This window comes from Electrona antarctica (genome assembly GCF_951216825.1).
Source record: "Electrona antarctica genome assembly, chromosome: 11".
In the NCBI taxonomy this organism is placed as follows: Eukaryota; Metazoa; Chordata; class Actinopteri; order Myctophiformes; family Myctophidae; genus Electrona; species Electrona antarctica.
Genome location: NC_136792.1, coordinates 26,832,295 through 26,857,082, shown reverse-complemented (window position 1 = coordinate 26,857,082; position 24,788 = coordinate 26,832,295). Strand labels below are relative to the sequence as shown.

Sequence of the window (24,788 nt, the reverse complement as noted above, 5' to 3'; positions counted from 1 at the left end):
TATGTATCATAATGCTCTGAATAGTTTACCGAGCCCCCCCCCCCAAAAAAAAACAATGTGATGGAAGACACAAGAGAGGCTTGGGGGCCTGTGCTCCTCTGTAACCGTGGCGATGCCAAGCAGTTGGTGGTTTGAAGAGGATACCTGAGCCCAGCGCACCTGGACAATGAGCTGAGGTGTAACTCTAACCTGTGATGAACCACTGTTTATCCCCCTCTCTCTCTCCCTCCTTCTCTTGTTCGGTCCCATCCCTCTCCTCTTGCTTCACATCTCTCCACTCTCCCCGGTCCCCAAGTTTGCTCTCCCCTCATCTCTCCTCCTTGATATTATACTTTCCACCATTTCTCTCCTAATGGGCATTACCGTGTAACACAAACATACCTCTGGTTATCATTATTACATAGTAGTATAGCGAATCAGAGATTAGGCTATATTATATAGCTTAATATATATTATATATTGCCTTTATTAATAGTAAGTAGTGAAGACAGACAGGAAAGTGAGAAGGAGAGAAGGGGAGAGACACGCAGCAAAGGTCGTCATGAGCGGGACTCAAACACGCAACGCGCTGTCAGGCAAAAGCCTATATGTGGCATGCGCCTGGACCACTTGGCCAGCGGGCGCCCCAGATTAGTGCTCTTTTGCAGTAAGAACCATTATTAGGAGAAGGACAGCCCTTGTACGCCTTCCGGTTTTCAGCTCTGTTGTTTTCATAACTTTAAGCAAAAGGGACATTTTGCACTGCAACTGACAGAAACTAACGGTTGTATGACTCAACAACACAGCAACACCCGTGTCACCATGGCAAGGCGGTTCTTGTGGTGCTGTTGCCAAGGCCTCGCTGTCCAATACCCATCTGAGCCTCATCATCACTGTTAAGAGTAACGTGGAGGGGGAGGGAACAGGAAAGAAGGAGAAGGTAATGGGTATAATGGGGTGTGTGTACTGTTTATATAACAAAGAAAATGAAGCCGATAGACACAAGAATGCTCTCCACATCAGAGACTTCAGAACTACTGAGATAGGCAGAAGGTTAGTAGACCTTTTAGCAGATATGTTGTTTTCAGCCACTGCAAGCTATCTACTTCTAAAAAAGGCCTGTAGTCAGCATCCCATGCACTCTACCCATATTTATACACCCCATCCCCCATCAGTCATGCCACTTAAGATAAACACACACACACGCACATGCACACGCACACACAGTTAAACGCACACACCATATTATTTCTTTGATGCATCCCACAACTGCAACTGCGTCTTTAAACAGCAAGTAGCACAAAAGACCAAAAATAGCACAGTGAGTTGCAGAGCAGAACTGCTCTCCTTGAGGAGGGGAGGCAGAAGGAGGAGGATGGGGAGGAGGTGCAGGCTGAGGAAAGATGGAGAGCCACTCTCTAGTACTAACGATTTACTGCTATGATCAAACTTAAGAGTCTTGTCTCAAACACCCCCAAAATAATTACCAGAATTCTATGAAACATCACTGAACTAAGCCAGCACAACAGCATAAATTTAAACAGAGGACTGGATTGTACTGTCAACGTATTCATCATACTGGGTTTTAGGTTAACCTAACTGGAGGGTGGTTTTAATGGACTTGACTACCATAGCGCATCCATAACCTTTGCAAGACTATACATAGACAGAATCATGTCAGTATACAGTGTGGATTCAATGTAACATAGTTGTTAATGAGTAGGCCTATACTTACTGTTACTGGACTTCAGATCTCGGTGTATAACAGGTACAAATGTCTTATTATGCAGGTAGTCCATCCCTGTGGCGATCTGGACAGCCCAGTTCACCAGAACCCTTGGAGGCACCTTCTTTCCTGCCAGGGCCCGGTTCAGTGCCCCACCTCTGGCGTACTCCATCACCAAGCACAGGTTGGGCTCTCGCAGGCAGACTCCCCGCAGAGAGATGATATTGGGATGGCGTAGCATCCAGAATAGCCTGGCCTCCTGTCGCACACTCTCCGCTGTGGCACTGATATCCTCGTCAGGGTCCTGCCTGGCAGCCTTCACTGCCACCTCTTCCTCCTTCCACATGCCCCTATATACCTTTCCAAACCCACCTGCTCCAATCACCTCCTCCAGCACCAATTCTGTGAAGTCAATCTCCAAGGGGCACACACCCACCCCGACCCCACCTGCCACCAGCCCCCCAGGGGGCAGCTGTGGGTAGTTGCCAGCATCCCTCCTCGTAACATAGTTACTGGGGAAGATGCCCACCTTGTCCTGGATCTTGCCTGTCCACCAACCCTCGTCCCCAGAAACTTTGGAGTCTTTGGAGAGGACCTCCAGGAGGTCCCCACGTCGCAGGGTTAGCTCCTCATCTGCTGTGGCCTCGTAGTCGAACACTGCCGTCCAGTAATGGTTGGGGTTGGTGGCAACACCATGGTGGCAATGGTGGGAGTCTGGGGAGCCTGAGGAAGAGATGGTGTACGAAGTCCAGCTGCTGCCATTCTCCACCTGCATGGCTGGGGCAGAGTACATCGGGGGTGGGGGTGTCATATTTGGGGGCGTGGGGGAGGAAGTGGTGTTTGAAGAGAGATGCTGAGGGGGGATGAGGGAAGGGGGAGGAGGGGAGCAGCAGCCCCCACAGCTGGTGCAAGGCAGGGGGGCGGTTGTGCTGCTCACTCTGCCGTATGGCTCCATGGCAGTCCGGCTGCTGGTCACCGCTGTAGGCCTACCCTCTGTCAACTCACGCAAGACATCCATGCAGGGCCCATTGACCAGAGGAGAGATGGGATCAATGGATCAGAGGACTGCAGCTCCTCTCTCCCATCACCTGTCTCACTGCTGAAACAGTTCCAAATTGTGTCACCACATTTGCTATGATACGGTTAGTAATTGACATGTATTCCCAAAAGCAAGTGCAATGTGCATCAGTACAGCAGATCCATGAGGATATCCCTGAGAAAGAGTCTTAATTTTGAATACTGTGTTTAGCTGTTAACAGCATTACAGTAACCTCAGGCATGGTAATGCCTTCAGTTTGATGAAGTCCTTGACAGTTGTGGGCTCAGGTTCTCATATTGACCTCACAACTCCTAACTGTTTAGTAATCTTTCTGAAACACATAAAGTTACATTTCTTACAAAAATGCCATTTTCGAGAAATGTCACTTATTAACAGAGGTAAATTATCCATATGCTAAGATATATTGACAAGAAGCAATGCTGTCAATGCAAAAATAAATAAATACACAAATAAAGTCAAATCCTCATAAGCTTAACTCATTGTTTATTAAACCCCAAGATTTACAGCACACACCATATCAGGCTTGTGGTTTCTATATCTCTCCTGTATTTAGAAATGTCCTTTGATATTGCCCTACATTCTGACAAGCTAGCCATGCAGGCCCAGAACTATAAATCCTACATGCAACTATAAGCCAGTTTAATGTCTCATCCATGTTAACATTGGGAATTACGGCGAACAAAAAGGAGTAGGCTAGTAGGCTAGCAACATCATCATGTCAGTAAGACCACAACAAAGATCACCTGCGACCTGCCCCATTGGTGTGACCTCAAGTACTTTATTTCAGCAGCGTGGATGGTCGACTTCAGGATAATAATTTGTTTTAAACACGTAGCCTAGACGTAGCTAGTCTTGAGATTATTCCCATAACGTATTACCTTACCATAATAAATGCCTTTTGCCTGATATTGCCTGATAATATAATATCCCTGAAGCGTTGTTAATTATAAACGGGGAAATTTCATCAATTGTCATTATTCTACAATTTCAAGTCCTGCTCCTGAAGCCGTGATAAACAGGATAGCCTACTGGGGTGTTTTCAATTGAAACTGGCGAGAGAGGAGACATTGCAATTGCCGTCACAATATTACAGCCTGATCCCAGTCCGATTTGAAATTACGAGAATAAGGATCGGAAATTCTTTTTAGGACCATCAGCGTTAAATGATCACGCAATAATCCTAAAATAATAACGATTATTACTATTATTATTAGGCCTATTGTGTTATTTCTTTTAATATTCATTGATCTTGCAAAACCCGTTTCAATGGGTAGGTAGCTTGATTCATACATATCCTATTTGCATTTCTGCTGTAGCCTAACCTGGACACTGAAGGCAGCCCCATCCACCGACATCGTCGCATGGGCGTGTAATTGCATCCGAGTAGGGACCATCAGCGTCCATAATAGAATTTCTGAAAAATAAATGCCTTTGCGATCCCTATATTCCCGGGGATCAGTCCGTTAACCTGTTGTCCATTGTAATCAAATAGCCTTTCCTTTCTCTCCAAAAGATGTGCCATTCCGTGGGCCCAGCTGTCAGTCTGACTCTTGCATCCAAATACACCGGGGTAGGCTACCGTTCGAATATGACAGTGCTTCATTTGTCACTGATCTGACCCTATTGGATTTGTAAACGCGCTATGTCTAGTCTGGCATTGCATTGCTTTCCCCCACCCCGTTTTGTTAGATAGGTTTATATGATGGTTTCCAAGGTAAGAGAAGACCACTGTCTGTGTTCCGTCAGTTTAAATAATCTTAACCCGTTTATCAAGTCGTCCCTTTGTAAGCATTTAACTTCCGATCAGTGAACTTCAAAATAAGACCAAATTGACTAATAATATTTGTTTGTCTATTTACGTTTATTTACAATCATAATAACAAATAATAGCAATAATAATAATTAAAATAAAAACAAAAATAATAATAAACTAGAACTTCTCTGTCGAGTACTGTCGACCACTACAAACTCAAATCTCAGCCTCTCTGTAAAACATTGAAATTAAAATACTAAAGTCGGGTTATAACTGGCCAGGGATGGTCTTTTAGATGAGTCCCAGGGACATTTTATAGTCCCACTTCAACGACGTTAGGAGTCATATTTTGCCATTTTTACAAATTGCAGCATTTAACTCCCATTTCATTTTCTATGGTTATAATGTGGTTATATTCATGTATAAAACAGAAGAAGAAATGATTATTATAACTAAAGCTAGCAAAATAAACTAGAATAAAAAAACAGTACAGTAGTACAGTGGTGCATCCCGTGGATGCAGAGGTTGTTGTTTTCTTGCGTCCCTTAACTATAAACTGCGTTTTGGGATGCAACATGCACCCTATTTTTTTTTCAACAATGTATTTATTTTCCTTTTCCACACAAATGACAATACAAATATACAAAGAAACAACAATGAACATTACAAGACAATTACTGATATAAAGAAAGCAAAACAACAATAACCCAAAAAAAACAACAGCACTACTCCTCTTCAGCTTCATCCAAATTACTCATACAAAGAAAACAAAACAACCATGACCAAAAAAGAAAAACGACAACAGCACTACTCCTCTTCACAATTACAATTTAGGCATTTAGCAGACGCTCTTAGTCCATAGCGACTTACATTAAGCAATAACAAAAGCATGGCATACATCACATATATAAAAAGTAGTTATCATGAATCATGCGTAGACTAAGAACGTAACAGTGGAGTATCTATGTAAACTATACATACTATACTATATAATATATTATACATGTGTACTATAAAGTGCTATGACTACATAAAGTGCAATTCTAGAGCTGTCTACGTAACAAGCTATAAGTCTGTTTAAAATACTATCTAAGTCTACATAATGTGCTATCTAAGGGGCTAGGCTAGGGCAAGTGCTACGGGCCAAGGTGGAGTCTGAAGAGGTGGGTTTTCAGACTACGGCGGAAGATTGGGAGTGAGGCTGCAGTTCTGACTGTGATGGGAAGTGCATTCCATAGTCATCTTCAGCTCCATCCATTAAATGTGACAAATTATTGTTCTTAATATAACTTATAAAACGGCCCCACACCTCCTGAAACATTTCTTGTTTGTCCTTAAGAATGTATGTAATCTTTTCCAAAGGTAAACATAAAGACAATTGCCTGAACCACTGTGTAATACTTGGTTTGTCTGGCCTCTTCCAGGTCAATGCTATCACTCTCTTAGCTTGTAAAAGACATATATCTATAAACATTTGTTCATTACGCTTTATCTTGTGTCCCTCTGGATATAGACCGAGCAGGAAGAACTTTGGTTCTGGTACAATATTTTTTGACAAAATCTTCTGTATTTCCTGCCCGACCTTCCCCCAAAACTCCATCAATTTTGGACAGGACCATATAGACAGTGGAACAATGTGCCTCTATCTTCACCGCATCTGGTGCATACGCATTTGAATCTTTGCGTAATTACGATGTTTCAATATTGGTTGGGTAACAGGTAACGTATGTACATCATGTAGCCTATGTAAGTTGTAAGTTGAAAGTAGGCTACTACTGTGGTCGGCTGGCTTTTTTATGCGTATGCTCGGAGATATATATACTGATGTTGAAGTATCAATGGCGGGTTATATAACTGGCTTTTGATGGTGACGTAATAAAGATTACAGATTCATATTACATACATACATACATACATACATACATACATACATACATACATACATACATACAGACATTACCTTTAATTCACCCGACATTGAAACATATCATAATTACGTCACCATCAACATCAGTATATAATATATACCTCCGAGCATACACACATTCGTACCAGCACGACCACAATACTTGCGCGCTCTGCTTGCTCAAGTAATAACCATAAAGTTGTTTGGTAAAACAATCCCATCTATCAAAACTAGATATTTCAATACTCCTCTGGTCATTTCTTCATACGTGAAAACACCATCCATAGAATTATGTTGGAGAAATTGTGGGGGAGTTGGAGACCATACACACATTTTTTGGGATTGTCCAATAATTTCAGGGTTCTGGAAAAATGTTAAAAAGGAAATTGAAAAATGTTTGGGGTTGAATATTCCTTCTGGACCCGAGTTATTTCTGCTGGGAATTATACCGGAGGAGTTGCGTGGATGGAGTTACATATTAAGGATACTTTTACTGATTGCTAAGAAAATGATAACAGTAAATTGGAGGGAGGTAAAACCACCTACTATAACCCAATGGAAACAGAGACTGAAGCAGGTTTATATAATGGAGGAAATGACGGCAAGGTTACAATTAAAAATGGAAAGTTTCATACTTAAATGGACTTCTGTAATATTGTACTTGGGTGTTTCGGTGTATGTGTAGAGGTCTAAGAGTGCTGAGTAGGGGTTGTTGAGTCTATAAAATTGCTTCGAATGTTGGATATCTGCTGTATATTGTATTGTATTGTGAGTCATGTCTCCTGCTGTTCCCTGCCTTGTCCTGTACTGTCTGAAGAATGCTGTATTTTTGAAGTTTGTCAAGCTGTTTTTCTGTTTTTCTTTGATTTCTTTTATTGTCTCTGTTTTTGTTATGTATTTTTGTTTTCTTGTATTCACATTTATGTTTGATTTCTGTTTCATTGTTCGTGTTTCATTTTTTGAAATAAAAACAAAGTTAAAAAAAAAAAAAACAATCCCATCTGCTCCTGATATGAGATAAGGCTTTTCTCCTCCACTGTAGTAGATAATCTATGCAGTTCACAGCCTGTTCATGGCCCTCCAGAGTGAAGTTAGGAGAGGATGCTGCCCACATGAACCTCGGGAACACGCAGGTACAGAACCGACAGTGGCGTGCACATTTAGAGGGGCAGGTGCTCAAGTGAAAAAAGGGCACCTTGTGCAGTGCGTGGAACCGGCCAGTTGCCCTAATAGTGTGAGATTTATAGATTTTGGGGCATAAAGTCAAGACAAAGTTAAAGTCATACGATTTGTCACACACGTTACCACAGTGAAATTTGTTCTCTGCATTTGACCCATCTCTTGGAGCAGTGAGCTGCAGCCACGGAGCGGTGAGCTGCAGCTGTGCCGCGTTCAGGAATCATTTGATTAGTAGATTTGACCCCCCAATCCAACCCTTTGATGCTGAGTGCCAAGCAGGGAGGCTTTGGGTCCCATTTTTACAGTCTTTGGTATGACCCGGCCGGGGATCGAACCCCGAACTCCCAGTTTCAGGGCGGACACTCTAACCACAAGGCCACTGTCTGGTGTAAATCATATATTAGAAGCTTTTTTTATCAAGAATTGATCAATGTCACCATGGTCCACACACTGTACACTGCAAAAAGGGCACATTGCGCCTGGGCTCAGTCACATGGCTCAGTGGTCCAGGCACCTTGGCTGGTAATCCAGTCTGGCAGTGTACCGCGGGTTCGACTCCCGATCCCGACGGCCTTCACTGCATGTCTTCCCCCCATCTCTCTCCCCATTTCCTGTCAGCCTACTGTCTGTCCCTCCATAAAAAATATAAAATAAAGGCGAAAGCCACAAAAAAAAAGAAAGGGCACATTGCTGTCCAGAGGGCAAAGGGCAGGTGCTCTAGCTAGCATCTGTGCACGCCACTGCGAACCTAACATGCTTTGGGCGGGCCGGGTAGTCGGGTACCCATTAAAATAATTCAATTTTGGGTCTCACTATCGGTTCCAACTTCCTAGACTTCCTACAGACGTGCGCAGGCACGCGCTATTCATTTATTTTACCGCAAAATCTGTTAAAACACTGTTGTAATGAGATGTATAGAGCGTCGCAGTCCCGCCCCCTTTCGTGACGACGACAGGCCCAGGAAATAATTCCCCATTAATTTTCCCCATAGACATTTCAAAAAGTATTTATTTAAAGATCTGTAAGCCTCGAACAAAGTCAACTCGGATCGTGACAAATCATGACAACAAACACAATATTTTGGGCCAAACAAATAATAATAATAATAATAAGAAAAACAACAAAAAAAGTGTTGTGTGTGTGTGTGTAGTGTGCATAAAAGGGACACAGGATGGATGAAGCAAGTGTAGAACTAGAATCCATCTCCATCAACATTAGACTTTATAGTTTCAGTTTGCACTCACTCATATTGGTTTATTTTAACATTGTTTTCCCATGACTACTACACACATCTATATGTTTACCTTATCATATTCCAGATTCTACAGATCATTTCCATTCCATTGGAGTAACCTAATTGTTACTTGTTAGGCTATTCATCAAGAAACCTTTAAAATATGATAAGCGCACTATCCTCTTAATTTGAAGAACTCCAAACGGAAATCACATGCTTATGTAGGGTACTTGACGAGCGTGTAAAGATTATTGAAACTGACGGAACACTGGTGAGAATCCAACATCCAATTAGAATGGGACTCGGCAAAACTATTGGCTTGTGGGCAATGTAGTTCGTCACTGATCACTACGACTAGCTGATAGCCTATAATGAAATAAAAGATGTCTATGAGTGTGTATATATATATATATATATATATATATATATATATATATATATATATATATATATATATATATATATATATATATTATATATATACGCACGCACGCACGCACGCGCGCACACGCACGCAAGCACACACACACACACACACACACACACACACACACACACACACACACACACACACACACACACACACACACACACACACACACACACAGACACACGCATGACTATACTGACATCTGCTGGCCAATAAAGGACTCTATCTCCCTTCTTAATCAGAAAGCCTTATTTATTCTCCTTAATTCTAGGATGGACACAAGGCTGCTACAATATTTTGCTGTTTTAGTCTGCCTTAATTTGGTCATGGTCTCTGCTTCCCTTTCCCTTTCATAGCTATAGCTATACCGTTATTGATCCCTTTGGGGGGAAATCAGTACAAGTTACAGATAGGGCATAGAAATACAGAAGAGTAACATCACAATAAGAATAGGCCTACACTATCATCCTGCCTGGTGCAGAACAAGGTGACACAAGATATTTAAGTATACAGACCAGATGTATAGAGGTATACAATCATCCTGCCTAATGCAGAACAAGAACGTTCTTCTCCCACCAGGTGTCTCTGGGTTGCCTTCTTCCTTTCCCTATCTCACAGCCCCAGCGCCACCACTATGCTGTACCTATGGCATGGAGCTATATATGTGCCTTTACTCTTTCATTTATCTTCTTATTATGGAAATAATAGTTTAACCCTAACCAGCTTTCCATGAAGTGCAAAACCTACAGACAAAACAGGTCAACAGATGACACCATTGCCCCTAACCTCCACACTGCTGTCTTACATGAGGAACACATGGTGAGAATGCTGGTCATTGACTGCTGTTCAGCATTCAACACCATTGTGTCCTCAAAGCTAATTATCAAGCTCAGAGATAGAGATCTAGGACTCAACATCGTCCTGTGCAAACTGGACAAGCTTTTGAGAAATGGCATCAGCTACTCACGGGTGGGTAACCCGTGGGTAACCCGTGGGTTACCCACGATCGAACGATGAAACGATCGTTCCATCGATGGAACGATCGATGGAACGATGGAACGATCGTTCCATCGATGGTTCCATCGTTCCATCGATCAAACGATGGATTGATCGAACGATGGATCGTTGGAACGATCGATGGAATAGTTTAACCCTAACCAGCTTTCCATGAAGTGCAAAACCTACAGACAAAACAGGTCAACAGATGACACCATTGCCCCTAACCTCCACACTGCTGTCTTACATGAGGAACACATGGTGAGAATGCTGGTCATTGACTGCTGTTCAGCATTCAACACCATTGTGTCCTCAAAGCTAATTATCAAGCTCAGAGATAGAGATCTAGGACTCAACATCGTCCTGTGCAAACTGGACAAGCTTTTGAGAAATGGCATCAGCTACTCACGGGTGGGTAACCCGTGGGTAACCCGTGGGTTACCCACGATCGAACGATGAAACGATCGTTCCATCGATGGAACGATCGATGGAACGATGGAACGATCGTTCCATCGATGGTTCCATCGTTCCATCGATTGAACGATCATTCCATCGTTCCATCGATCGTTCCAACGATCCATCGTTCGATCAATCCATCGTTTGATCGATGGAACGATCGTTCGATCAATCCATCGTTTGATCGATGGAACGATCGTTCGATCGATGGAACGGTGGATCGATGGAACGATGGAATGATCGTTCGATCGATGGAACGACCGTTCGATCGATGGAACAATGGAACGACTAAATTGGAGATGTAGAATTTGCACCTCCTGGCAAAGGTCTATAGTGCCTTGTCCATTCACAATGGATATAAATAGGTTTCCCCCTTGGTATAAGACAAGAAGAATTGATCTTGTCACGGTGACAATATTTAAGTTAAATAGCAATAGGCCTATAAACTGAGCAAAAATAAATGTGGGAGAGATAAGATAACAGCAAAGTATGGACGAAGAGAAATTAACATATAGGCCTAGTAATAATAACTGTACACAGCTTCAATAATGCCAATTATTGGAAGCCACCCAATCAGAAATTATACATGGTACAGATATTTAGTGGTATTTTTTATATTGTCTAAAAAAACATAACTTTTGATTCGTGGGCAGGATGCCCCCGCCTCTAGAACTGGCCCTAGTTCACTGCATTCATTATGCAACCCTGGCAGAAACAGAAGACCCATGGAATATAGCATTGCTGGTGTATATATAAGTAATACACTTGCCTACAATATCATTGTACAGAGTAACAGAACCATGATAGATTGCAACATTTGGACAGTTTTTTATACTTTCAGTGCATACTATAAGGCTAAATATATAATAATAATAATAATAATAATAATAATAATTATTATTATTATTATAAATATTATTTATTTGTATTCATATAACTTACACTTACAGTACCTTTAAATGTGACTGTCATGCCTGACAACCACAAGGTTGTGCTCTTCATTAGTTAATAATAATAATGAGTGGGACAGGGAAGTAATCGAAAACGGTAGAATAGCGCCTCCTATGTGTTACTATGACCATGGCGCATGCAGCATGCTTGCACAGGCGCAGTGTGGAGGCGGAGTGGAGCTCCGTCCACGGTGGTGGTGGTTTCTGTTCAGCATTCTTGGCAACGTCTCGAGCGGCGCCGGCGAGCAGCAGGGCACTGAGGCTATGCTGAGGCCCCGGCACACGGGCACAGTCGAAACATCAAGGGAACTGAATGTTTCTTCTTTCTACAGGCGGTGCGTACATTATTTCCACGGGATGTAAGTCGAACGGAAAGAAAGGGAGCTTCATTGGATACGGTAAGTGGGCTCTTGTGTTTTGTGTGTGTGTATGTGTGATTTAACAGTACTAGACAACGTTGAAAAGTGAAGAGTCAATTCCATTTCGCGAGGGTGTCGCTTGCCAAAAAGAGCTGATCTGCAAGCTAGCGACGCGTTGTTGGCTTGTAGAGCAGCTCTTTTCAGAAAGCAATCCCGACGTACTACGGGGTACATTGGGCTGTGAGTCAGAGCCGACCAACTTCTTCGGGCAACAAGCTTTCATTCTACGGTGCAGTTTTCACCCTGCGTCCTGCGTGTCATGAATGCAATGGGTACGGCGCCTCGCCACTGGTCTCTAAATAAGCTTGTTATAGATCACAAATATGGAGTTATTATACATCCGTTATTATTAATGCATTAACTAGAAATGATTCGATCCAGCCTTCCTGATCGACCAGGCCGCCATTGCGCATGCGCGTAGTTCTATGCAGACTTCGGGTTTGTAGTTTTTTCGCATCCGAGTATCGCAGTTGTAAAGGCCCAGCAAAACTACAAGTTCCAGACAATGGGAGCATTGTCTCTTGAGTTGGGGAGTGTATCCTAGCCAGCTAGTTAGCTTGGACGAGCTTTGAATCTTGAATAGTTGTGCTGCAATCGGAAGTTGCCATGACAGAGGGTTTGTTTCATTGTGCTGCACAGAAAACGGTCTGAACCCTGCGGTTTTACAGGAATTTAGATTTATACAGCTCTTGCATTGGAACAACATGGTGCATTCTGTCTGAGAAAGGAAGTGTGTCATTCATTATTTTTGAAATTATGAATGTATGAATGGGGGATCGATCATCATGTTACCTGTGCGGGCATGCATACTGTACTTACTGTACCCATTCTAAAGCCAATGTCATATTTTCGGCCCGTAATAACAAGTTCATCCAGCATGCATCCTTGTATTTTCAATGAAGATGCTGCCTGGCAGCTGCTATATTTTCTGCCCCAGGAAATTACAAGTAAAATATAAGAATAATTGATCCATCATGGTGGAAGACATTATAGCGCTCAGCATTTATCCTGCTTGTGTCCTATCCGTAACTAATACAATAACTGTAATCAGGCCCATGCTTAAGTAGCTTAACTTGGTTATGCTACTTTTGAGAGGAAAATGGCCATGTTCACCAACCTGCCTGTTACTGAGAACAGTGGGTTCTTTTAGCACAGATCATTGGTGTCACACCAATACCAGCTGCTGCAAGGACAAAAATAGTATCTTCCTTCTTGAATTGAGAAGGAAATCATATTACGACAACACATACTACAGTGTGTGAATTTTTGAATGCCAAAGCTAATGGCCAGGAGGGTCTGCACTCTGCAGACTCCACTTTACATTTGTTCAGATCAGTGATGGAGAATCTTTTGTGATTTCTAAAAGGATCATCATTGTGATATGGGTATCTTACACTAACCACACAGTAAGGTGGATAGATGTCAGATGCCTGTAGAACAGGGGTAACCAACCAGGGGTTCGGGAGCTACCAGTAGCTCGCACAAGCCATTCAAGTAGATCCCGGAGTGAGTGGGTGTCAGACTGACAGGCAGCCAGCCATCACTACCAATACACAGAATGTGGATTTTGAATAGCTCGCAGTGATGGCCCCAGACATGTATTGAGTAATCAACTGCAGAGTTTGTTTGTTCTCTTGTTTGACCACTATCCGTTGTGAACTTGTGATGCACAACTAAAAACCCACAGAGCTAAACAGCCTCTCACTCACTACTATACCTACACAGGCAAGCAGTCTGACTATGGAAAAATACATTTGTCTTAATATTTTGGCATTGATTATCAGTATTTATTCTTATTTAAACTATAGTGTTTGTGTGCACATGCAGCCTGTCAAAAAGTGTTTTTTTAAACATAGCCTATTTTAGTGGTAGATCATGGCTTACAATTGGGAATAAAATGGGCTCTTGGGCTTGAAAAGGTTGGTTACCCCTGCTGTAGAAGGTCTTTGACCGAAACGTTGTTTAAATAATTAAAGTGTTCATATTGCAAGTACAGACTTTGTGTGGGTCATTATGTACATTTTGTGCATTTTTTGAATAAGGGGATGGATGTCAAAATGATCTGAAATGCTAAATCACATACCATGGCATGTACAGACAATGCAATATTAAATTAAGCATTAATATGGCCCACAATAAGGGAAGTTACCAGGCCATATTCATCTACTGTTGAAAGAACTTGACACACTACAGAAACTTCAATACAGCCCAAGCCTATTCATTCATTATAATGTTCCCACTCAATGGTTGTAAATATGTGCTATGCTTTGTAACCATACTTAATTCCCTTAATGAATTCCTTTTTATGTTTGTTCTAATTCGTTTAAATGTTATGTTATTTGATGCTATGTATTTACAGTGTGGCTCTGCAAGAGGCTAATCGTCTAGACAGGGTTTGTGTGTGTCTGTGTGTCCAGAGCTAATGTTGTAATGTAAACCGCTGGACTGATTTGCATGAAAGAAACTGCTCGCTATCAATAGACATTTGCCTGGCGAAGATCTGTAAGGGCGAAATGTTGCAGCATTAATACAATTGTGTGTGGAACGTGCAAATCGATGGACTTAAAGAGGTTTTCCATTTTTTGCGATGGGATGTGTTTATGGTCACTCGGAGGGATTACAGAGGTGTTTGTACCTCCTAGAGGTTGGCTCATGTCATGAGACCAGTAGCTTGATTGAGCAGTGAGTGCCAGCAAGAGTGGTCCAGCGGGTCAAGTGTTCAACTGCAGCAAAGCACGCAGGAAGGCCCCATGACCCAGACACTGGCAGGCAAAATGCAACAACTGTTCGGACGGAGTATGTATATTTTAGTATTTTCCTTGCAAAGCAGACTGTATTGGGCCACCTGAGTTCTATGTAGTGTTTACAGTGGTAATAATTACCACTTTATAAGCACTACATCATGAACACATATTGTAGAATAGATGACTCATTTCCCTTTCTTTCTGTCAGGTATGCACTGCAGTTGTAGTCATCTCTTGTGTTTACAGTCTATACGTAGGAGGTGATTCAAAGGTGTCTCCGCTGTGTGCTCAGCCTGAATCTGCACTTTACTTGGTAAATCTTTTGAGTTGCATTGATATGCATTCAAAGTACATCACACGGATCCCACGTGAGATGTCTTTCAGGCAGATTTGCTGGTCTTTACCATGAGAGTGAGACACAGTTTGAGCCCCCCTCTCCCGACCATGACACCATGGCATGTCCTCCGGATGTTAGCTTAGAACTTAAAGACTTTATTGATAGCTAGTGTGACAGGAAATGGGGATCGGGACTCGACCCCGCGACACGCTTTACCAGCCCAAGTCCAATAATGCTTTGACTTGGAGGATTCCTAGTTAAATAAAGGTTTAAGGTTAACGCAAATAAACAATTGGTTCCTAGTTAAATAAAGGTTAACCAAAATAAACAATTGACTAGAGTTGCTTGTCACTACACACACACACACACACACACACACACACACACACACACACACACACACACACACACACACACACACACACACACACATCAAATAAGGTCCATTGCATCAGCATAGCCGGCTAGGTAATGAAGAGACATGCCTTTGGCTAAGGATACCATCTGGTGTATGTCGTCCTGTGTGTGTGGGGGGGTGTCCAAGCAAGACATTTTGTTCATTATTGTGAACTTGATATCTTGCTATCTCTGATGTCTTTTGTCAATGTCTTTTCTCCCTGCTCCCTGTTTTCACATTGACACACAAGTCCGTTACTTGTAGAGATGGGTTATCCAGCAACTTGTACTGCTAGTGCGGCCACTGCCACACCGACCAGGCAGGCAGGCATGACATGCAATGACACTTCGACCACCTACAGTATCACTGCTTCATACTAATCTCTTTGATGTATTGGTTTTCCTTGAGGCTCTTGTCCATAACTCACTCAACATGTATAGCAGTGTCAAGAGGCTAGAGAGATTTATAGTAAGAAGAGTGCAGTGTTTCCTGAAATGAGTCTGTGCTTTACGACCCCCTGTACAGCTATAAAACATTAGGTAGGTGCCCTGCCCTCTGCCCTCTCTACTACTAGTCTAACTAGCTATCCAGTCCTGCTCCGCCATCTCTTTTAAAGCTGCAATGACTGCAATCCAGAACTTATTTGAATTTAATGAATAATACACTTAAATAATCTTTATGGTAGACTATGTTAAATCCCAGTCCCTACTCTTCTATTGAGAAATGTAAACCCTAATATCATGTAGGACACATGTGGGTAGACAAGTGCCTGAAGCTTATACGCCCAACCCAATAAATTTTCCCCTGGCCAAGCACATTCCCTCTTGCCTAAGCGGTATATAGGGGTTGGTCTCCCACCCTGGTCCGAATCCGTTACAATTCCATCAGGATATACATATACTGCATAATTAACTCCCTCAGAGATATTTGTTAATATATGTCTCACTCCCAGGAAGAGGATGAGCAGTATATGCAGTGCACTGATGGTTTGTGTTGATTCTAATCTATTCTACTGTAGGTAGGTCCATCTCACTCTCGCTGCTGAGGGGAAAGCGGGAGGATCAATAAGATCCACATCTTAGAGGCGATAATAGACCGATTGCCTGGGTTTCCCTGGCGCAGATGAGACCAGGTCTTTGCCCAGGATATTTCCCTCCTTTTTAAACTCCTCTGTGCTGGGGCTATTTGACTGGGGTAAATATAGCCTGTTGGTTTTAGCTAGAGGATAAACACAGATGTTGAGTAGGCCTTTCTCACCACAGGTCGGCCTGCGTCCTCCCCCTGGCCCGCAGTGGCAGCATAGGGGGAAGAGAGAGAGGCATGCCTCACCACTGCCATTCACTCACAAAGCACTTCAACAGGGTATTGGACATTTAACAGGGTAGTAGTAGACATTCTACAAAGCATTTATACAGACCCACAAAGAAGTTATTTGCACTTGCCTACATATGTGTCTTCGTTTAGTGAATTTGGACGTTACTCTGTTTCAGATCAAGCCAGTACTTGGCCTAGTCAGAACTTAATTCATGTGCCAACTGAATTGTTTTAATGGATGATATAGGCCTAGTATAACCCTATACTAGGTATAAAGCTCAGGGAACCATCTCAAAGACATGACGACAGGAGTACAGGGCATTCTGTTTGTGTTATCTCCAATTTCTCAAGTTTGAATTTGAAACGTTGACTTTTCAAATTGACTGACCTTCACTTGGATAACTATGGCCGCATTCGGATTTGTCCTTGAATGATCCAGGATTCCAGGACAAGCTTAAACTCCCCAGGAGTCTTTTTATGTGTTCCTTTCAGTAATATCGTGAGGTCTTCTCTGTGTGTTTGTGTACCTAACCCACAAGCCTATTTCAGACAGTACTGCTGATACTAAAAGATCTTTCAGCTCAGCAAAAGGCCACAGATGACAGGAGCCCAAATCACGCATGCTGATCTCTGAGGATAGCCTTTGTTCTGCAAACATGCAAGGCATTCCAACCCCGCCACCACCCTAATATGAATTGTCATGCAACTGAGAATGAGGCAGACGCTACCTTGTGTTTTTAATGTCTCTCTTCTTCATTTTTTACCCGTCCTGTGTTTCCTTTGCCTGTAGAAAAGGGGGTGTTCTCTGCTGCTGTTTTAAGTGGCATAACATCCATGTTATTACACCTGCTCCATGTCTGCCCCTAACTGAGTCTTCACACATAGGGGCCATGACTGACAGGTGGAGCTTGTGTGTGTGTGTGTGTGCTCGCTCTCTCTCTCTCTCTCTCTCTCTCTCTCTCTCTCTCTCTCTCTCTCTCTCTCCCCCCCCCTCCCCACCAAGGCCTCTGTCATACACTTCCAGAGGAGAAATGTTCTTGAAGAGGAAATCCGCCATGAAAGAATAAGGAAACAGCTGATTTACTCTGTCTGTTTTATGGAGCGAGGAGGAGTGAATTAGCCCTGTGTGTGTGTGTGTGTGTGTGTGTGTGTGCACGTCCCTCTCACACACATACACATATGGACTCGACCGTCATCCTCTGTCAAGTGAACAATTCGCTTGTTGTCTGTTTTAGACGATGCCTTTTGGCCTGAATGCTTTCATGAAAGTAGTAGTCACCTATCAAGTTTTTAGATATTGCCCATGATGGTGTCCAGTCTTGTTTACTTAAAGGTTATCATTGGAAATGATAACTGCAAATGGGGAAGGCTCTAGACTCCTAGACCAGCAGTGGTATATGTGGGTCCAAATATGGTTTACAGTTTATCATTCCATACTTGTGTTATGTATGAAACCATACCAATAGGCGAACAGAAAGGGAGTCCCTTATCAGTGTTTTGTCATTTCTCATTCAGTTCATTCAATGCGATGAATCATTGCCACAGTGAAGGTGTTTTGCAAACCAGCTCATTACATGAAATAGTGAGCCTTTCCTTCACTTTGAAAGAAGCGTATTTATCCCCTTTTTGATTGTCTTCTGGGTTTGAGTTTGTAGTAGTAAGAAGTTAGTAGTAGTAAGAAAAGCACTGTTGCTGCTAGGCACAGCACCACACCTGGAATTCAATGTGTATGTTATTGGGAGCAGAATTGTTGGCTTCTTACTCACTGCGGCTCTCTCTGCTGTACATGTGTTTGGAGGTCACGGTTTGGACAGGAAGTGAGTATGTGTGGAGGAAGTGAGTATGTGGTCGGGGATCAGTATTCTAGTGAATCAGACCATTGGTATTGGGCGCTGAGTAAAGCAGGAATGAGGCTTCTGACATGGCGATCGATATACAGGAAAGGCTGGCTCATAGGACATGAGTAAAACACTTCCGCAGTGCTTATCCAAGTATAAATGCTAGCTGACCTCTCAATGCCAAGACGATACAGCTGATTACTCACGATACATTTTTCTCTCCTCATTGGTCATCAAGATAGTTAGATTAGTTCATCTGTCTGGAGAGGAAGTCGGTTTACCCCACACAGCCAGCTGTTGTATGTTGGAGAAGCTGCAGCAGGGAAAAGGGTGTAACACACACCACCACTAGGCACCAGGAAACATTGAAATAGATTTGCATGTTTCCACTTCCTCTGTCTTTCAGGATGTTTTTCTGTTTGTGACCTTCGTGCCCTGAAACACTCACACACTTTCTCTTATCTGTTTCTTTCTCTTTGATTATCCACTTTTTCCTGTCTTTCTCTGAGAGGCACACACACACACACACACACACACACACACACACACACACACACACACACACTCTTCCACTGAGGAATGTGTGTACTAGAGAGGCATATGCATGTACGTCCTCATAGCACAGATCTGCCGCCACAACTGCAAACTGTGGAGTCATTGTTTTCATGCTAATTGAGTGTAGCGTGCGGTCATTCCACAAATGCCATTCGGACAATTTTTTTTCTTATTTTATTTTTATGGTACTGTATCAGAAGGTCAATTTTGCTTTCCCCTTCTCATTTCCAAATCAGATTTGAGGGGCCGGGGTGGAGACTGTTACGTGGGCCAATTCCGTGCGAGGTTGGAGGGTTCCTTTTGCGACAAAAGAAGGGAATGGTATGCAAATGTATTGCTGTTATTGTGGCGGCATAGCTGAGCGCCGGCATTCCGCTAGAAGATAGCGACTAGCGAGAAATTAGGGGGATTTCTGAGCAACACATGAACCATTTGTTGTTTCTTTGTTTTTTTCATAGTAAGATGAGTGTGTGTATGGCCATGTGTGTGTGTGTGTGTGTGTGTGTGTGTGCACGCATGTGTGAAGGCCTACTTGTGGAGCTGCAGCTAATGATGAATAATGTTATATATTTTTTTCCTTCCCAGTGTGAGTTTGTTATCGTCTTGTGTAAGTGTGCAGCAGTGACAGCCTTTCTATTGTCCCCTAGGAGTAGTGATGGAGGGAAAGAAGGAAGCAACAGAAGTTAGTCCTCTCTCTCGCTGCACAGCGGCAGAACCTGTTATTGTTGAGGAGAGAGATGGATGAGGTGATAATGTAGACGGAGAGTAACGGCTGGCCCATGGCAGAGGAGGAGGGGGAGGCATATGATGGAAAGAAGGAGGGAGGGAGATGGATGAAAGAAGGTGGAGGGAGTTCTGTCAGTAGATCCTAAACAGACCCACATGCTGTATGCTGTCTTCCCCTCTTCCACCTCACCTCACCTCTTCCTTCCTCCTTTCACTCTGTTCACACGGGCGACTCAGCCCCACCCCACCTTTTCTTCTTCACTTTTCCCCATGACCTCAGTGGTCCAACTCTTTAAGACTGTCTGGTCCTCCTGTGGCTCAGGTTTGGGCTTGAAATTAGATAGCCAACAAACACCTGTTGGAGAGAGAAAAGAAAATCTGACGGAATCCCCTGGAGAGAGAGAGACGGAGAGAAAGAAAGCGTGTGTGTATGTGTGTGCTCTCTGGAGAGAGAAGAGGGTGTATGTATTTGCACCAGCAGAACCATTCAGCACATCTCCCATTGCATTGGGGAGGAGCTACGTGAAAGGCTGAAGAAAAAGATCAGAGTGCATGTATTGTCTCTTGTACCTACAGTATGGTTACCAGGTGTCTCTCTGTGTCTGTCTTTCTCTCTCTCTCCATTTTGAAGGTCACCATCCGCTTACTCCGCTATCACCCCACCTGTAGATAAAACTGGCTTGACCCATGCACTTTGTCACTCGAAGCACACAAACACACTACTCCCTCCTCCTCCTTCTCCACTCCAATTCACCCTTTGCTCTTGGGGAACTACTTGGTCTGTCCTCTACAGAGCCTTAGAACTCACTCACTGCTCTCAACTCAGACACTTTAGTGCACCAATGTCTGACTGCATTTCCATTCCTGCTTTCCATATTACAGTACTACAAATTCCCCAATATGCAGTAACACTCGTGCATACTTGTATGCCGGCCGGGGTGTTTTTTTATTTTTTCCAGTGGTTCCCACGTTTGAATTTGACAGGAATGTTGGCGGCCCCGCAGGGAGCCTCTGGGCTGTGTCTCTTGTTTTCTCTTTCTTGCTCTCCTATCCTCCTCTCCCTTCTCTATCACTCTGGCTACACTCATTTTCTCTCTCATTAGTCAAAGGTTTGGCCACGGCTGTTAATATATGCACTTGGATTGGTTACAGAGTAAGCCATGTGTTTGTGTGTTTTGTTCATGCATGCATGAATTACAATGCGTGCAAAGGAGTAGTGCACATGTGTGCACAAGATCTCACTGGAACCACACCCTGGACTCATGCCACGCTTCAAACCGAGTCGAAGAGGCGAGTTCTGGACAGATTTAGCTTGTTGTGACAGCACTCTGCGTTGGTTCAGGCTGGGACTTTGATGAGAGGCTGAGGGGGTCATGCTGTGATTTGTGAGCAGAAGTGATGATGGCACAAGTCTTGCACTTCAGCACACCGGACCCTAACCCCCACATCCACACATCCCCATTTCGACTGCACTGGTCCTTCAGTTGGTGAGCAAGACAAATTGGTGTGATGAATTGACGATACAGTGTTGTGTTCTCCCTCTTTGAGTTTGCTCATTGTCACAGAGGAATGCTGATTTTACAGCAAACAGACACAATATAGTCAGGACACAGAAAGGACACATCTTCCACCAGTAAACATGGTAATAAAAAAAATCCATTTTTAGAGCTGCTTCTGCTCTGTCTCAGACCAAAGCATAGATCATGATCCCCCCTCCACACACACACACACACACGCACACGCACACACACACTCCCACTCCGTTTGATTCATGCAGTGACCTGAAAACCAACAAGTAAACATCAAATTGCCAGCGCTGCCTTTGTATTAGAAACATATGTTCTCGGTGCGAGAGGAGAGATTGGTTTTGAAAGTGGGCCAACGCTAGCTGTGACCACTGGATTCTGAAGGCAAGGTGTTGACAGAACTTTAGTTGGATCCTGTGTGTTTCCATTTGTGTGTGCCACAATATAGTTTTCTGAGTTCATGTGCTAGCTAGCTACACAAACACCACACACGCACGCACCCAAGCACATGCACGTCACACTTACAATGCTACTGTGCACTGAACAGAGCCACACCTTACTTCAGTAAGTCTCTTTTGGTTGCAGAGACAAGCCCTTCTTTATAATGTCCTGTGAATAGGCTGGCCATTCACCTGTGTGCACCACCTGCCTCTCTTCACTATGCTAGGAGGAAGGGATTGTATGTCAGTTTGTGTGAGTTAACCCACTTATGCCATGCATTTACATGTGCGATCTCTCTGTAGACGTGCATGTGAGAAAAATAAACCAATCTAATGCCTTTGGGATAGCTTCTAATGCTATTTGCTTGGGTTTAAAGCGCTAGCTTACTCTCAGCATTCTTCCCCTTTGTCTACTGTCTCCGTTTGTACAGTGTCTGTGCAGCCCTCCGTTTCAGCCCAGTCTCAATGGGCCTACTGTACTGTGTTTGCTCTAGCTAGCTACAGTCTGGCAGGCCAAACGGAGCATGGTCTCTCTGGGACCGTAGCACTAGTAGTGTGTTTTACAGTGGAGCCATGCAAGCTATGTAATAGTATTACAGTTACAACCTTACCATGCTGTCTGGCTAGCGACACTGTGTGTGTGTGTGTGTGTGTTGAATTGAACATGTATCAGTGATAGTGATTCTGTGTGTAGTGTAATGTGTACTCCAGTAATGTGTATTTTGCTCTGAAAGAGCTAAGCAGGCACAGTGTGTGTGTACACAGTGATAAAACTGTACACAAGAGCAAGGTTATAACTGTACACACTCAGAGTATAATGTCCTTGGAGCGGGAGACGGGTGAGGGGAGGGGGATGTACTAGATCACACGTTGGTCTGGGTGTGGGAAAGCAGAAGTAGCAGACCCTTGCAAAAACGGTCATGTCCCTCACAGCCATAATGACTTGGGTTAATCTAGGACTTGTTCTGTGCATCTGTTAGTATTATGATGATGTTCTGCTGTGTCCTTACAGTTGTGAAAACGGCTATAAAAAGGTTCAGGCTTCTTTCTTCTTAAGTCTTTTATGCCGTATGTCAAGCACATTATTAATTAAATCAAACATTTAAAAATAGTCTTTTAATTTGGCTGTGCACGCCAGGGAACCATTGTTGGGGCCGTAACGTTTCTGTGATGTTATGAAGGTTGTGCAACAGCCTCACATTACAATGATTACATTCAGTATTACAGCACACATTTTTTCAGTGGCAGCCCTGGGAAATGTCATAATGGCAAAGTTATTTAATACCATTGATAAAGTGTGATGCATGTCTTCTTTCAGGCAATTTGTAGTGTCCTCCGTCAGTAAGTCATTTGTGGGACTCTCTTGAACTTGGCCAGAAATGGTGCTGGCAGACAGTGAGGGAGAAGACAGTGGGGGTGCAAGGCCAGAGCGATTATTATGAGACTTAGGGTGTGCTTTAACCCACTTAGCACACCAACCCGGGGTCTCCTGCCAAAACCTTAGCTTAATGCTTTTAATCCTCCCCAACTGAGCCAGTAGTCGCTGCCCAATCATGGCTCCGTTTATAATTCATCATTCACCGTCACGGTCATTGCTTTTTGTAAAATGTCTAGCTCTTAAGTGTGTTTTTATGTTTACATCAGGTTCTGTATTTGGAGACATTTGTCTCATTGTTGGATATATAATAATTGTCTATCTGTTCTCTGTGTGGCTTGCCAACTCGTCAGGCAGTTTCCCCATCATAAACATACACCAGTGAAGTGGCCCTGTTGGTTCCTTCCAGCATTCACAGCCGAGCAGGCATGTTTATGTACCCCTACTTGAGTGGTTGTCGCTGGACTGGTCTGCTGCCCCTGGGGGGTCCTGTTTACAGTGTGGGGTGGGCAGGCGGTAGGGCTTCAACCTCCCATCACGCCTAGTGCCCAATTTGAGGCCGATGCCGATTTTCGAGAGTTCTAGACCACCAATTACTAATTTATGATATTCATTGTGAGCTTGTAGGTTAGCTATAATAAAAAAAGAGAAGGAAAACTTGTTTTGAACATTTTCAACAAGAATGATATATACGGACGGAAAGGCTGAAAGTGGTAAAAGATTTGAGATACATCAGCTGCATAACTGGTGATACCGATGTCCAAAAAGTAAAATAATGACGGATATATTGGTTGGGCTCTAATCACCTCTGTCCTCTCCCAGTTTTAAGAACCACCACTGCATGGTTGTTTTCCTCGATATGTTGGCCTCCCACAGTTAATACGAATTGGCTCATAGTAGCGCCACGTTCCACACATTCTTTGTGTGTAGGCCACTTTTTCTTTTCACATGCATGGGTGGGTGCCATAGGGCTGCACAGATTTCACTGATAAAGCCAACCTACCCAGATCTCACAGAGGGCGCTTTGTTTTTGTTGTTGGGGTTTACGGTATCAGTTTTGTCGACATTTCAGAATGGTGCCTCCTCTTTTGTGTGTGTGTGTGTGTGTGTGTGTGTGTACGTGCAGTATAAGTGCAGCAGTTCAGGGCAACGGTCCTGTCACTGTGGGTTACGTCTGCAGTGCACGTGGGCCGCTTGGCAACCCCCTCCTACCAGAGCGAACACACACACACACACACACACACACACACACACACACACACACAGCAGAATCGGGGTCAGCTGTATTTCCTCACCCCCACCCCCAACTCATTCCCTATTCTCTTTATTTCCCCTGCTATCTCCTTCCTTCCCCTTTCTTTACTGCGTCCCTCCTATGCTAATGAGCAGGCGGGGGTTAGGATGTGATATACTGTATATATTTGACAAAGGCTGATTTCTACAATGAA

At 43.4% G+C, this 24,788-nt stretch overlaps 2 protein-coding genes across 5 annotated transcripts in view; one reads left to right on the top strand and one right to left on the bottom strand.

The window, feature by feature from the left end:
• The window catches only part of map3k10 (mitogen-activated protein kinase kinase kinase 10), a 37,374-nt gene extending 33,267 nt beyond the window's left edge, over nt 1-4,107 (bottom strand). Inside the window, exons 1-2 of the mRNA XM_079513422.1 lie at nt 4,088-4,107; nt 1,715-2,804 (exon numbers count right to left, since the gene is read on the bottom strand). Coding sequence (XP_079369548.1) covers nt 1,715-2,723 — 1,009 coding nt within the window. The 5' untranslated portion in view covers nt 2,724-2,804; nt 4,088-4,107. The remainder of the gene's footprint in view (nt 1-1,714; nt 2,805-4,087) is intronic.
• A 7,736-nt stretch (nt 4,108-11,843) lies between these two features.
• sipa1l3 (signal-induced proliferation-associated 1 like 3) overlaps nt 11,844-24,788 on the top strand; it is a 74,971-nt gene continuing 62,026 nt past the window's right edge. For all 4 annotated transcript variants that reach the window (XM_079514198.1, XM_079514197.1, XM_079514196.1 and 1 more), the window contains exon 1: nt 11,844-12,067. The gene's annotated coding sequence lies outside the window, so the exon portion shown is untranslated. The remainder of the gene's footprint in view (nt 12,068-24,788) is intronic.